Consider the following 15,048-nt stretch of genomic DNA (forward strand, 5'->3'; position numbering starts at 1 on the left):
TTCTCTTGCTTCAATGTTGAAATTGTTAGTGTTGTAGAATTTATGGTAAATTCTAAATTTTGAGTTTTTACGAATATTCGATTTAGTTCTAAAATTTCTAATTTTTGTTACATTTAAACATATAATAAATTTACCAAATTTCATTTCTCTCTCGTTTAAACTGTTAGCATGTATCAAAAATACAATTTATTCCCAAACATCAAATTTCGTCAAAGCGTTTCGATAGCAATGCTACCATCCACCATCAGAGCGATTATTAAACTTAATAATTAAACAGTTTAATCATCGCTCTGATGATGGTTGCATTGCTATCGAAACGCGCATCAGCATTTTATAATTATATTAAATTTGGTGTTTGGGAATAAATTGTATTTTTAATAATTTTTGTCAACACCAAGAATTGATAAAATAAATTTCTTTATAGCATGTAAAAAAAAATTTGAAGGTAGTATTATAATAAAAAAATTCAAAAATTTTGGTTTCTCTTTCTAAAATTTTATAATTTAGGAAACTCTATATAAACTTCGAAAGTAAAAAATCCACCAAATCTTCTTACTTCAATGTTTAAATTGTCCGAGTTACCGAATTTTATGGTGAATTTTAAATTTTGAATTCGAACGAACAAATAAAATGTTCTAAAATTTGTATTTGATGTTATAATAGTACATTATGGCATTAAAAGCAAAAATGAAGCTTTGTGTGCTGAGCCAAATGTAGTTTTTTTGCAAACGATAGAAAATTGTTTTTTTTTACTTTAAAAAAATATATTTATGCAAAATCATAGTGCAACGCAAATGCTGTGTTCTGTTTAAGCATATACGATATAAGTGAGACTTTTATCTTGACAATCGAGATAGATAATCTGTCATTTTTTTGACGTTTAAAAAACTATAATTTAGTACATTCAATAAACACTTTTAAAGAAAAAAATTTCACCAACTCTTCTTATTTTAATGTTGAAATTTTTAAAGTTATAGAATTTGATGGCAAATTTTAAAAACATTTTAACGCACAAACAAAAAAACCTCTCAAACCTTAATTTTTTGTTCTAAAATTCCATAATTTTATACACTTAATAATTGCTGATTAAGTAATAAATCTACCAAATTTCATTTCTCTTTCGTTAAAACTGTCGCACAGCATTGAAATGAAAAAATTTTGATCAAAGTATCAGTCGAATGCTGTAAAATTCCACGAACGTGGAAACCTCCTGTATGCATATAATTATGTTTCTTAATACCAAAAATAATTGCTTTGTTTTTTTCGAACTTGTTCTCGACAATACATCTCGCGACTTTGCCCCACTTTCCCCTATCACGGCCGCTGCAACCTCATCCCAACAATTTTTTAAATCATGAAAACACCAACTGAGAGAACGGAAAATATTTAATACCCGATAACAACTCCAATGGAACTAGAACTAAGTTCTAAATCTCTAGAGGTGATTTATATAAATTAGACCTGACACAAACATTTTTCTGTTCTCTGTTCACGGTTAATTAGAGATATAAAAGTCGACCGATTACAAACTCACATTCTGCATTTTAATGCAAACAACCCTTGAATAAAAAAAACTTTGGAAATTAAAACTCGCAAATCTGGCGGAAGCGGATAATTATTTTTTCTCCCCTTTTGATAAATACGAGCACCGAAATTCGAACAATAAACCCTCGTAATATTGTGAACAAAAAATTAGATCGCGAATACAGATTTCGGGTTTTTTGTCCTTGTGAATTTAATTAAGGCTTCGAATTATCATAATGTGGATCTTACCGTTACACAAAATCGATAATAAGTCAGTGTGAGTATAGTCATTAATTATTATTTTTTTCTAATTCGAACAAATTAATGAGCTCGATTGGAAAAAGTGTCAGTTTGATTGCATAATTTTTCGCTAATGAACCAAACTCGTTGGAAATTGCAGTTAAAGAATTTGGTTCAGATTCCCTTTGACCTTAATTTCGGGTTTTGCCTGAGGTTAATGTAATTATGAACGGGGCATGACTTTACGTGTTTATTTACATAATGCAATGAATAGGTTTGGAATAATTTATTCATGAGAGATTTTTATTGGGGAAATTACGTTTTATTGAATTAAATTGATATGCATGTCTGTAGACTTGAATTAAATTTTTAATAAATGTCTGTCTCAAATTCAAGCAAATTCGTTTTTATTGAATTCTAAATTTACGGTATTACTGGAGTCACGTTATTGACTTAGAACGGAAATTATAGTATATTAAGTATTAAGAACCTTAACGTTTGTGACGCTTATAATATTTTTTGCACGATAGACAAATTTCGAAAACTAAAAATGGCTACACATAATTGACATTATTTGTTCTTCAATAATTCCTGAAAAGTCAAAATTTCGGTTTGAAAATGTATATATATCCTTTTCTTTAAATGACTATTTTTAAATTTTTACTTACCGTTTTAGAACGTTCTAGTAAATTTTGTACTTACCGTTTTGATTTTCTTGGTAACCAGTAAACTCAACTTGCTGTTCCAATAGCAAGCGCGGTACCTAAGCAAAATTGTTCTATAATGTTCTATATTATCTTAATTATGATGTTTTTTTTATTTAATTAACTTAAATTTAATTATTTTAATTTTATTTTTTCCTGCTCAGAACCTCTAAATAAAGTTCGATTAAATGTAGATCCAACTTTAAAAGATTTCTTCATTTTGGAATCCAATGTTATTGAGGCATCACTCAAAAAATCAAATCAAAAATAAAAAATTTCATATTTTTCCTTAAAATTTTGAAGTTCGACATCTCGCTTATTTTTAGAGACAACTTGCGTTATTAGGGCTTATTTTACGCAGAATTTCACGTAGACTCTAAATCGACCAACAAATAATTAATGTTTATTTTTAAATTTTTTAATTTTTGATAATCTTCGAAACTACAACCGATTGAAAGAAACCTTTGGTGCCATTGTTATTCTCTCGCTTTTCTCATTTTCAATTTGCTCTCAAATACCCAAAACTTGGTCGATTTTTTTTGCAACATTTTTAAATTTTTTGTTTTTTGCCCGCCACTCGAAAACTATTTGAACTACCCATCTATTAAGATTTAGTCAGTTGATATATTCGAGCTGCTCTTTCGATTGATGTATAACTCAAAGGTATTAAACGTCGTTTTCGCCTCGAAAAAATGTTTGCAAATTACCCCAAAAAGACCCCTTGAAAACAAATTTTGCTCATTTAACGCAAAACTTTACGCTGAATTCAAAACCGAATATTCAAGGTACGTTTTAGTTTTGTTTTTAGATTTTTGAAAAGTCGAAAATTTGATATCGTTGATAAAAAATTGCGACTAAAGCTATGTCAAACTTTTGCGATCGATAACTCGTTTATTTTTGGGAAAAACTTGCATTATTTTAGCTCAATTTACGCAAAATGTTGCGCAGATTTCAAATCCGGGCTCAAAATCCACGTACGAAAACAAATAACTGATCTGAGTTTAAAGTTTCGGAAAGTGAATTCTCAGTAAAAACACAGACAATAAAATTGCTTTGGAAAGGCGTATTTGCAGTAAAAACATTAGTTTAGACTAAGAAGATATTCAACTAGTTCTAGTATTCATAGTTTAGGCATAACGCGACGTTACACAGTGACAGATCTTTATTTCGCCGTCCTAAAACCTTCGAAATTTCGAGCGGAAAATTTGAAATTTTAAATTTTTAAATTCAATTTTTTACCAATGCCATAATAACAGAATTTTAAAAATAGTTTTCAGAATACGAATTAATTTGAGCACAACAATTAACTAAATTTAATTTGAAGGTTTGGAAGCGCGGGGAAAATAAAATTCAAATTTACATGTTATTTCCCTGTTCAGCAATCTGCGGAACATCCGGTACAAATCCTCAGTTTTTGTTGATTACAATAATTGTTGATCACACGGTATAAATATTAATTAGAATTTTTTTTTAGTGTATCGAAATATTTTTTATTTTATTTTTATATCGAATTTTTCTATCGATTCCATTTGAATTTTATCAATACTTTATAAATTCATCATACATTTTTCTTTAAGAATCTACTCATAATAGATTCTCCCAATTAGAGACATTTAATCTTTCAAATTTACCAATCACACAAACTTTTTCCACACGGAAATACCACGCGATCTGTTAGTTCTCTGTCACTTCGTTAAATTCTCATAACGAATATAACTTGAGAGCTCGAAATTGTGGGAAATTTTGAGCTCTCTTGTTATATTACTTATGATAATTTTTGAAGTTTTCAGTATATTTGATTTTCTAGATTCTTCTCCTTTCATCCCAGACTTTTTAAATGACGTTCTCGCTTTTTAAATATTCTAGATGTAGATTTCAAAATCTTTGAGTTTCTTGATTTTTTTTATTTTTCTTAATAATTTTGATGTTTAACTTTGGTAGATTTTTTCTGGATATTCAAAAGTTTTCTAAACTGGGCAAAATTATTATCAAATTTTCTTAGGAGTTCTTAAATTTTCTTTATTAAAACTAAAAACTTTGCACTACTCCTGGGCAAACGGATATATCCATATATATTCATTTCTCTATTTTTATCTAAATTAATTGCATGGACGATTAGGAAACTTCAATTTTTATTTTAGTTTTTATTATATTTTACTTCAGCATAGTGTTATTTAATTAATTAATTCTCATCCAGATTTATTTCGAAAATTAAAAATCAATCCAGATTAGTTCATTTAGTTCAATCTAATTTCATTTGATTTCAGATTGGTTCAATTAATAAATTCATTTATTATTTAACAAGACTGATTTTGGTCTTTATCGTATTTGATGTAATTTTAGTGCGCGTCTAAAACTATACAAGGTGTTATAGATACAAATTATGTAGGTTTTATGAGCCACTGACGCTTACTTTACAGAAATACTGAAAGCTCTGTCCAGTTGTTTTGTGGACCACATACTAGGGTCAGGAGCAAGGCAGAAATTTTTTTGCAAGAATGCTAAAGCTACGGTTTGAATGTTCTTTATAGATGACAAAATTAGGAAAAAAAATGACAAACTGAGTATTATATTACTATGTCTTATCGTTTAAAAGTTACAGGATAAAAACTTTTTGTAATTTTTTTGCAATTTCATTAAAAAATCAATGCTATTGATTACAAAATCGTAATTTTTAAGCATATAATAATAAAGTTTTAAAATGTCTTCATTTCTGAAATAAAATTCAAAGATGCTAAAATTTTGAACACCACCAGTGGGCTGACTGGTATTGAAACCCTATTTTAATTAATTAATTATTAATTATTATTATTATATAATTAATTATTAATTAAAACTAAATTGTGCCACCCCAACCTTTCTGGTTAAATTTAGTTGAACGTATGTAATTTAATTTAATCTAGACGCGATTAAAATTTGGAATTGTTTCTGACAAATCCATTAATTAAAATCTGCTTCATTTTAAATGCAAGGTTTATAGACGCAGTGAAGTTTTTCACTTCAATAGTAGGAAATTCCAACTTTCCAAGTTTTACGTTTTTTACAACGAGGAAGTCCAACTTCCGGTAATAATTGCAATGTTGTCGATAGAACCCATTCAAATTTTTACTAATTTTATAAAATTAGGCAGTTAAAATAAAATTTGATTTTAATTCTTTCATTGTAATTAAATTAGTGGAGTTTTAAAACGATTGCTTTTGCCCATTTCGGTTTCCACCTGATTTAAATCCAAAAATTAATTAAAACAAAAATTTTGAGAATAAACGAATTTGACAAAAATGTTTACTAAAGAAATAAAAAATGATGTCTAAAGTAGAATGGCATTCCTAAAATCTGTTTTTCTCTGCCAGATTCTGATCAGGCTATTTTTGAAAAATGGGTTTTCTTTCTTTTTGCTGAACAAAAATTTGTTTTCTTCACATTTTTTGACAGTGTTTGAAAAGCCAATTTAATACGATTTTCAACGACCTTAAAGTTTATTAAAATTTATAAAATAAATTGATACAAGGTGTTTATAAATGTTTCTAGCATAAAAAGTTGCTATGAAGGAATTCCACCGCCATCTTTGAAACATTTATAAACACCTTGTATACAAACGTCTTTAAATTTATTTAATATAATAATAATATTTAATATAAAAAATTCCACCAACAATTTTTTACAATTGCTGTATAATTTTTATCTATGATCTTTCATTGTGACTAGTGAAATCATTTAGAAACGCGAGGTTTAACAAAAGACTATTATTTTGAGACTATTAAGTTACCAAATGTGTTGTTTTTACAAATACAGGGTGATTTTTAAAAAACGGCAGGTGTTTAGAATTTTTATTTATAAAGCGATTTCAAAAATTAAAAAAAACAAATTAAATGGTTTTTAATTTACTATAAACTGATAATTTTAGAATTTTTCTAAATATCTTAGTTTCTTTTGGTTCGAAAAACACAAATTACAAATTATTTTTGATATTAAGAAACATAATTATATGCATACAGGAGGTTTCCACGTTCGTGGAATTTTACAGCGTTCGACTGATACTTTAATCAAAATTTTTTCATTTCAATGCTGTGCGACAATTTTAACGAAAGAGAAATGAAATTTGGTAGATTTATTACTTAATCAGCAGTTATTATGTGTATAAAATTATGGAATTTTAGAACAAAAAATTAAGGTTTGAGAGGTTTTCTTGTTTGTTAAAATGTTTTTAAAATTTACCGTCAAATTCTATAACTTTAAAAATTTCAACATTAAAGTAAGAAAAGTTGGTGGAATTTTTTCCTTTGAAAGTTTATTGAATGTACTAAATTATAGTTTTTGAAACGTCAAAAAAAATGACACATTATCTATCTCAATTGTCAAGGTAAAAGTTTCACTTATATCTTATATGCTTAAACAAAACACAGCATTTGCATTGCACTATGATTCTGCATAAATATATTTTTTTTAAAGTAAAATAAAACAATTTTCTATTGTTTGCAAAAAAACTACATTTGGCTCAGCACACAAAGCTTTATTTTTGCTTTTAATGCCATAATGTACTATTATAACATCAAATACAAATTTTAGAACATTTTATTTGTTCGTTCAAATTCAAAATTTAGAATTCACCATAAAATTCGGTAACTAGGACAATTTAAACATTGAAGTAAGAAGATTTGGTGGATTTTTTACTTTCGAAGTTTATATAGAGTTTCCCTAAATTATAAAATTTTAGAAAAAGAAACCAAAATTTTGAATTTTTTTATTATAATCCTACCTTCGAATTTTTTTTTATTAAAAATAAAAAGTAAAAATACAATTTATTCCCAAACACCAAATTTAATATAATTATAAAATGCTGATGCGCGTTTTGATAGCAATGCTACCATCATCAGAGCGATGATTAAACTGTTTAATTATTAAGTTTAATCATCGCTCGGATGATGGTAGCATTGCTATCGAAACGCTTTGACGAAATTTGATGTTTGGGAATAAATTGTATTTTTTATACATGCCAACACTTTGAACGAGAGAGAAATGAAATTTGGTAAATTTATTATACGTTTAAATGTAACAAAAATTAGAAATTTTAGAACTAAATCGAATATTCGTAAAAACTCAAAATTTAGAATTTACCACAAATTCTACAACACTAACAATTTCAACATTGAATGAAGATTGAAGACAATTTTATAAACTTATTTCTTTAGAAGTATTTATTCAGTGTACCTAATAAATTATAAAATATTAGAATAAAAAAGATGCATTTTAAAATTTATTATTATTAGTTATTTAATTATTTGTTTATTTGTTTATTTGTTTATTTATATTTTATATATTATTTTTTATATACAGGTGATTGTTAAAAAATGGCAGGCGTTGTAGAATTTTAATTTATGAATCGATTTCAAAAATTTTAAAAACAAATTAAATGGTTTTTAATTTACTATAAATTAATGATTTTAGAATTTTTCTAAATGTCTTAGTATCTTTTGGGCGATATTCAACTTTCTTATTTTAAATTGGCACCCATATTTTTTTGCATAATTTTTAAGGTATTAATTTTCTTGATTCAGAAATATGTAATATGTTGTACTTTTACAAAAAAAATATTTTTAAAAAAATTATCAAAAATAAAAAAATTTAGGCAATAAAAGTTAATAAAATCTAGGTTAGAGACCTACCTGTATTTTGACGTATTACATTGAAAAATTAAAGTACTAATTTAGGAACTTTTAAACTTTTAAAAACCGTTTGTTTTATGAAATGTTGGCAAAACTGACTCTTCCGTCGACTTAGTTTTTTGGAGAACTTATTTAATTACCTTTTTAATGACGTATTTTCATTATAAAGTTTCATGATATTGCAAGTTCATAACAAAACTGAAAAACAGAAAAGTGATTACAGTCTTCTCAAAAATTTCTGATTTCTCACCTGATGGACCGAAACGGGCTTTACGAGAAAGGCATTCCGACTTTAGAAATGACTTTAAACATTCAACTTTCTCTTTTATGTTTTTTTCAAAAAGCACAAATTTTTGTGCTTTTTATAAAATTCCTCAGAAAACAAACTCAAAAATAAACTACGAAATTTTTTTATTTAAAGGCCTTAAATAAAATAATTTACAAATTGTACAAAACGGTTGGATCACAGCACTTCAGACCCTAATGGAGATGGACACCATGAGCGAGGACGGGGGTGTGGACAGCATGAACAACGGGGGTGTGTACAGCGTGCACAACAGGGGCATGGTGCACAATAGGAGCGGCATGAACAACAGGAACGGCGGCCTTAACAGCAACAACAGGAGATGGGTGAGCTACGACGGCAGAGTGGGTGTGGACGGAGTGAGCTACAGCTACGGGGGCGGCATGGACCACAGCGGGGGAGGCAAGATAACCGGGGGCGGCATAGGCGCAAGCCAAGAGAGCGGCGAGAGATACCTTTAAAAAAGTCAAAATCAATAACTGTACTAGATTTTTAAATTTTTTTGACTTACCAAACGGAACATTTTGATTTTGAGTTGTTTGAGTTGGCGTCGATGAAGCTATGATTTTTGGAGCGAGATTGTGGTGTTTTATACGGATTCGGCGGAATCCCCACTTGGTGTAACCTTCGATGGGACACGATTTTTGGGTGCTCATGAATATTAATTAATCTCGTGATTAATAATTGGGATGATGAAAAGAGCGGTTTGTTAATTATCGGATCAAACCTCATTTTCTTTATTTTTCATAATTTCCCTTAGGAGATTCTCCGATCTATAAAAATCTTGTTCTTGACTCTACTAAAGCCACTTTAAACTCCAGTCCACTCATTTTAATTGTCCGAAGAGTTCGCAGGTCAAGCACCATTTACCACGACATTTGACCATTTGCCGGAGTATTTTTTTCATGTGAACAACCCCCATTTTTCTGCTTGTCCACTTTAAAACAAACATGAAATTAAAAAACTCCAAGAAGCCCACTCAAATTAAAAACGTACTCAAGCTGAAAATGTAATTATGTTCGCTCCGTTTGCTAATGAAATATTCAAAGTCAAGGTTTCCCAATCAACGGAAATCCGTTCGGAACTTTACGCTTCATCACGAAAATGTGCAAAATACACGTGAAAAATTGGAATAAACAGCGTGAGGACAATGTCCTGAAACAAACAGGAAGGAGACTGGAAAATGACAAACTTGGGGGAAATTGTTTTACGAGTGCTTTATTAAATATGAAAGTTGGGAAATTAGGCGGATTCGAGTTGGTTCAGGTTCATCGCTTTCGGTTCAACTTGGGAAAGTTCGATTGATTTTAAATTCAGAAGTTGGGAGGCTGATTGGATTTTGAATAATTGGAACAATGATTCCAATTTTAGATGTCAATATTCATAATTGAAATTTCTCATTATTTCTAAGGGCAAAAACTTTGCAACTTTTAGACTTTGAAGGTTTTATAGGGCTCAGCGATCCAAATCAAAAGAAATATTGTTTCAAAGTTAAAAGTTTTTCTTAAAATATTTCTTATTAATAATACAATTAACAATTATTTGTGATATCTGGTAAAAACTATAAAATTTAGCTACAAATTATGAATTTAATAATTAATTGAATAAGCAAGTTTAAATTATAATCTTCCCAAATTTTATTGTTGTAACGTTAAAATTACAGTGTTACAGACTTTAATAATATTTTTAAAAATTTATATTTTCTCTTTCATTATTCTGAAGTTTGGGACACAGATAATGAAGAAGTTTTAGATACTAACTTAGATGAAGATGACGGTTTATTGCCAAAAAAAATCTAAAATTTGTCTTTTCCGTTCTTGAATTTTGTCCAAATTAGTAATTCTTCTAAATTTAATATCTTTGTTATCAAAATTATTAGAGTTACGACTTTCAATAAAAAAAATAGTTCAAAATTTCTTTGTTATCAAAATTATTAGAGTTACGACTTTTAATAAAAAAAATAGTTTTCGGTTAATTAAAAAAATAAACATTTCTAATATGAGTCGCTTTTGCTATATAATTTTAAAATTTGGAAGAGTTACTTAATCTAAATTAATAAGCTAACAAAATTTAATTGCGGTGGTGTTACTATTACCAAAATTACAAGCTTTAATTATTTTTTTAAAATTCTTTGTTTCTATCTTTGGAATAAAAAATTCCAAAATTTATTCTGTTAGACTAAGAATATTTATTCTGTTAGACTAAGAATTTTATAATTAGTCACAATTAATAAGCAACTCCAAAAAACTAACGTCCCCAAATTTCATTGCCCTGGAATTAAGTTTCAGGTGTAAACATTTTTCCAAACGTTTTTGGTTTACTTATCTCAAAATAAAAAATTTCGAATTTTGCATGTTTTGGTCTGTGAACAATTTAAGCACGGTTAAAAAGTCTAAATTAGAAAATTTCCAAATTAAGATGCTTTGGCATTAAAATTACTAAACTTACAACTCTTAATACATATTTTTTTGCAATTTTGATTCATCCAAAAAATAGACAATTTTAAAATCAGTCGCTTCCAGTATAAAATTTTCGAAACTTGGCACAGATAGTAATTAAGTCTAAATTAGTTAGCTTCGCCAAATTTTATTGCAATGGCATTAAAATGATCAAAGTTACACGTTATATAAAAAAAAATCTTCAGAATAAGAAATTCCAAAAGTTTTCTTAAATTTATAATTTATAATTTGACACAGTTGCGAAGCAACTTTCAATTATTAACTTCCCCAAATTTAACGCTTTAATTAAATTCCCCAAAATAAACGCATTTTTTATTTAAAATTTTATAAAATTAGTTTCTTCTGCTACATGATTTTAAAATTCGGAACTAAGTTAGTTCCCCCAATTTGATTGCAAATACAATAAAATTACCAAAATTACAAGCTTTAATAAAAGTTGTTGGAATTTTTTGATTTTTTTCGGAATAAAAATTTTCAAAATTTTTCTTATTTGATTTACAACTTGGCATTTGATACTGTTAATAAGTAAACTTCCAATTACTAACCTCCCCAAAATTAATTGAAGCGACGTTAAAAATACCAAATTCACACGTCTTTAACAAACTCTTAAAAAATGAAATTGTCAAAATCCAACTGAACTGTTAAACTAAAGGCTGGTTCGCAGAAGCTGGCTAAATTTAGTATTATAATTAAATACATTCTTAACATCATGTTAAAATGACAAGTGATTGTTTTTGCGCCAATCAAATGTCAGCAAACGTCAAATTAGTAGTTTAATTTCAATTAAATTATTGTGTAAATTGGCTCTAAATGTTATAATGCCCTATTTCAAAAGCTTGACGTATGTACTACAATTTTATATTGTACTAAAATAAATTTATAATTCAGTACTAAACACCCTATTTGACGTTTTTTGAAAACCATAATTTGCTTGTTTATACTACTATCTGTTGGAAAATTTGTTTTAACTGTGCGCACCTGTATCTAAATATCAAAGCTTTTGATGAGAGAAAAATTCCAAGAATTTGATTTACTTAAAGGTATGTGCGCCTTTGTAACAGTTACATTTAACTGATGAAAGGATTTTCAAGCATTTGATACCTGAAATAGATCCACTTAGAGAAAATTGAATTTTAACAATAAATGTAGATTGAATAAAAAAGTTAAAAACGGTACAATTTCTTACTCCTTAACACACATAAGTTAAAAGGGCTTATCTAAAGTTAGTAGAAGATGCTGACGATGTCCAATCGTGGAAAATATATTGTATTAACTCACATTTAATGACCATTAAAGTACTCACTTGATTGTGAAACTTTGTTTTTATACATGTGTGTAGAGGAGTACTATTAATGTCAATTAATGACGTCTATTACTGCACCAAATCTCTTAGATTTGATGAGTATCGTCAGGACAACCAACTCACCACTCACTAAAATAAAAAATAGTATATTAAAATACAAGTTTTATAAAACAGACTTCTTATTAACATGTGTTTTATACTATTTTTTCTACGACCGTATTAAAAATGCCGTTTTAAGTCGCCATCTTAGTGACGCTAAGTGACATTTAACACACATGCCTCAGCCGTGACTAAACTGGCGCTTTAGTCACAAACTGAAGTCAGCCACAAATGAAATTGACAGTTAGTTGGAAATTGAATGTGATTTCGGTGGCTTCAAAGAGGTTCAAAATAATAAATCTTTTGTTATAAAAATTTTGCAATTTCAATAAAGGTGGTAATTCATATTTTAGTTTCAATATTTACTATGGTAGCAATTTGAGGTCGTAGAAAAAATATAGTATGTAATACGTTTATAAAATACTCTAGACACTCGTGCTTTAAACACTCGCTCCGCTCGTGCCTAATGTACCTACTCGTGAGTGAAAGAACATTTATAAAACTTGTTACATAAAATACTATCTTAGTTTAGGCATTATTTTAATCTTTTTAAAAAAAATCTACTTGAAGTTTTTATTTAGAGCATTTTGCTAGAACGGTTAAGTTGGTGAAACGTGAATCAAATGACGTTTATTCCCAGGTTTATATTAGATTAATCTCATAGTTTTGAAAAGCAATTGACAAGACTCACAAAATAGAGTTTTAAAGATTTTTTTAAAGCAATGATAACAATAATTAAAAACCAATGCCAAATATATTACTTATTATTATATTATTATTTTATTTAAGCAACTGTCAGTTGGATTTTACGGTTCGACTGCAATGTTTGCCAACTGAATCGCAGGCGAAGGCGGCATTTGCTGGAGAGACGTAAAATTCTTAGAGTGCGAGTTTTGTAAAAAGCTTTTTGGCTTTTTTTTTAAAGTAAATTAAAAAAGTTGATCTGACACATCTGACAATTTTTTGACAACGTCACTTGCAATTTTCAAATCTTCAAATAAATGAGGCTACCAATAAAATTAATTTTTATTTTTATTTCTAATGTAAAAAGATCATTTCAAATAACGAAACAACTTGTGTAAATTATACTTTTTGGCCTCATAAATTGTAAACGTCAAATTAACATTCAAATGACATCTTCGGAAACATTATATTTACAAGCACCCAGCCCAAATCGTCTGATCTTCAGATGCGTTTATAAATTAAAATCACTTTAGGTATTTACCTAAATTATTATCTCAGTTAAGACAATATTTCTATTTTTAAAGTCATATTAAAACATTTTTATACAGCGCCATCTTGTGTAATTTTTGTGCACCAAGAATTGACAAAATTGACAGATGACGAAATTTATAAAAGTCATATGTGACAGTTTTCATGAATTTTAAAAAACCCAATTATTTCAAATAAAAGTTTTTTGGCCAAAAAGTTGAATACAACTCTGCTTCGCCGTCGTGCTTCGAACTGATTTCGCGGTGTAAAATATAAGTTACCACACGCTACTGTAAATAACTATTGCAGTATAGTCTGTCTTTTTTGCCGCACTTCTGCAGTTTTTCCACACTGTATTTTACGGTAAATTCGTATCTTTTTGTAATACTTAAAAAATAACAACAGGAAACTATTTTTTTAAATCAAAATTTATTTTCAAATTTAATGAAATCACCAAATAGGATGGTGAAGGCTAGCGGTCCTAAGGACCGGCACTGGATGCACGGAATGCACGGAGTGGACGACAGGAGCGGCGTGCAAAACTGGAGCGTGCAAAACGGGAGCGTGCAAAACAGGAGCAGCCCTGACAACGGGAAGAGGAGCCACTACTGCAGAGTGGCCGATTAATGGGGCTCCAATAAGTCCGCCATAAGCGCAGGCCAAAAGAGCGACGAAACACAACTAAAACACAATAAAAATAAATAAAAACAAACACACTCGACAAATTTAATTAAACTCTCCCAGAAGCCAATTATCTTACCAGCTTGAACATTTTTCTCGTTGTTTACTTGCGTAAAACTGATACTTTTTGCGTGTACTTTTGCGTTTTTATAGGAAAAAAATCCTCTCTCTTATTATGATTTAGTTCCGCGAAGTCGTTGCAAAATTCCAGTTTACCTCTAAAAATTGTAAAATAAGATGTGCTTGTAATATTAATGTGCGTGTGATGATATTTCATGGACTTTAAAATATCGAATTTGCATAAATTTATTGTTGAAATTAATTAGTGTTATTTTATTTCCAAATAATTGGGAAATTTGTAGAGTGTATTTGCATTAATTTTTGCCTGGATTTGTTAGAAAAATATCACTTTTGGAAGATTTATGGCGCGACTACAAAAATGTGAGGTATTAATTTCTAAATTTCTAAGGGGTTTGACAAGTTCGATTCAATTGAGAGCGCCAGAAATTAATTACGGCACCAATAAACTTAAATTTATATCGTGTCACTTTTGTGATTATGTCGCCACTATGTATTTTAATATTCGCTATAAATTATGAAGATAAATTACCATCGACAGTAATAACATATTAAATACTAAACTAAACTAATAAAATATTACTCCTATTAAATTACAGTTTGAAATTTAACACTTTGGTGTTAAAAATAAAATTATCATTAAGTAATTAATTAATTAATTAGTGCGTTAAAGTTGTATTTAAAGTTAAAACTGATGTCTAACTTAGTTAAAAAGACACATACAAGTCGGTATGTCGCGCACCTGTATCATCAGACAATGCCAAAGGTCACCGAAAAAATG

General features: G+C 28.5%; 3 protein-coding genes across 3 annotated transcripts in view; 1 reads left to right on the plus strand and 2 right to left on the minus strand.

The window, feature by feature from the left end:
* The window catches only part of SIFaR (SIFamide receptor), a 140,127-nt gene that overhangs the window by 106,620 nt on the left and 18,459 nt on the right, over positions 1 to 15,048 (plus strand). The gene's annotated exons all lie outside the window — the stretch shown is intronic.
* LOC148176220 (uncharacterized) lies at positions 8,526 to 8,992 on the minus strand. Its single transcript, XM_088034082.1, has 2 exons — positions 8,947 to 8,992; positions 8,526 to 8,890 (listed from the first exon to the last, which is right to left on the minus strand). The coding sequence occupies exons 1-2, from the start codon at positions 8,956 to 8,958 to the stop codon at positions 8,612 to 8,614; spliced, it is 291 nt and encodes a 96-aa protein (XP_087890208.1). The 5' UTR covers positions 8,959 to 8,992; the 3' UTR covers positions 8,526 to 8,611.
* On the minus strand, positions 13,959 to 14,301 carry LOC148176221 (uncharacterized). The gene is made up of 2 exons (XM_088034497.1): positions 14,269 to 14,301; positions 13,959 to 14,189 (listed from the first exon to the last, which is right to left on the minus strand). The coding sequence occupies exons 1-2, from the start codon at positions 14,278 to 14,280 to the stop codon at positions 13,959 to 13,961; spliced, it is 243 nt and encodes an 80-aa protein (XP_087890623.1). The 5' UTR covers positions 14,281 to 14,301.

Source organism: Gnatocerus cornutus, chromosome 4 (genome assembly GCF_029298725.1).
Source record: "Gnatocerus cornutus isolate USDA-ARS CGAHR chromosome 4, icGnaCorn1.1, whole genome shotgun sequence".
NCBI classification, from domain to species: Eukaryota; Metazoa; Arthropoda; class Insecta; order Coleoptera; family Tenebrionidae; genus Gnatocerus; species Gnatocerus cornutus.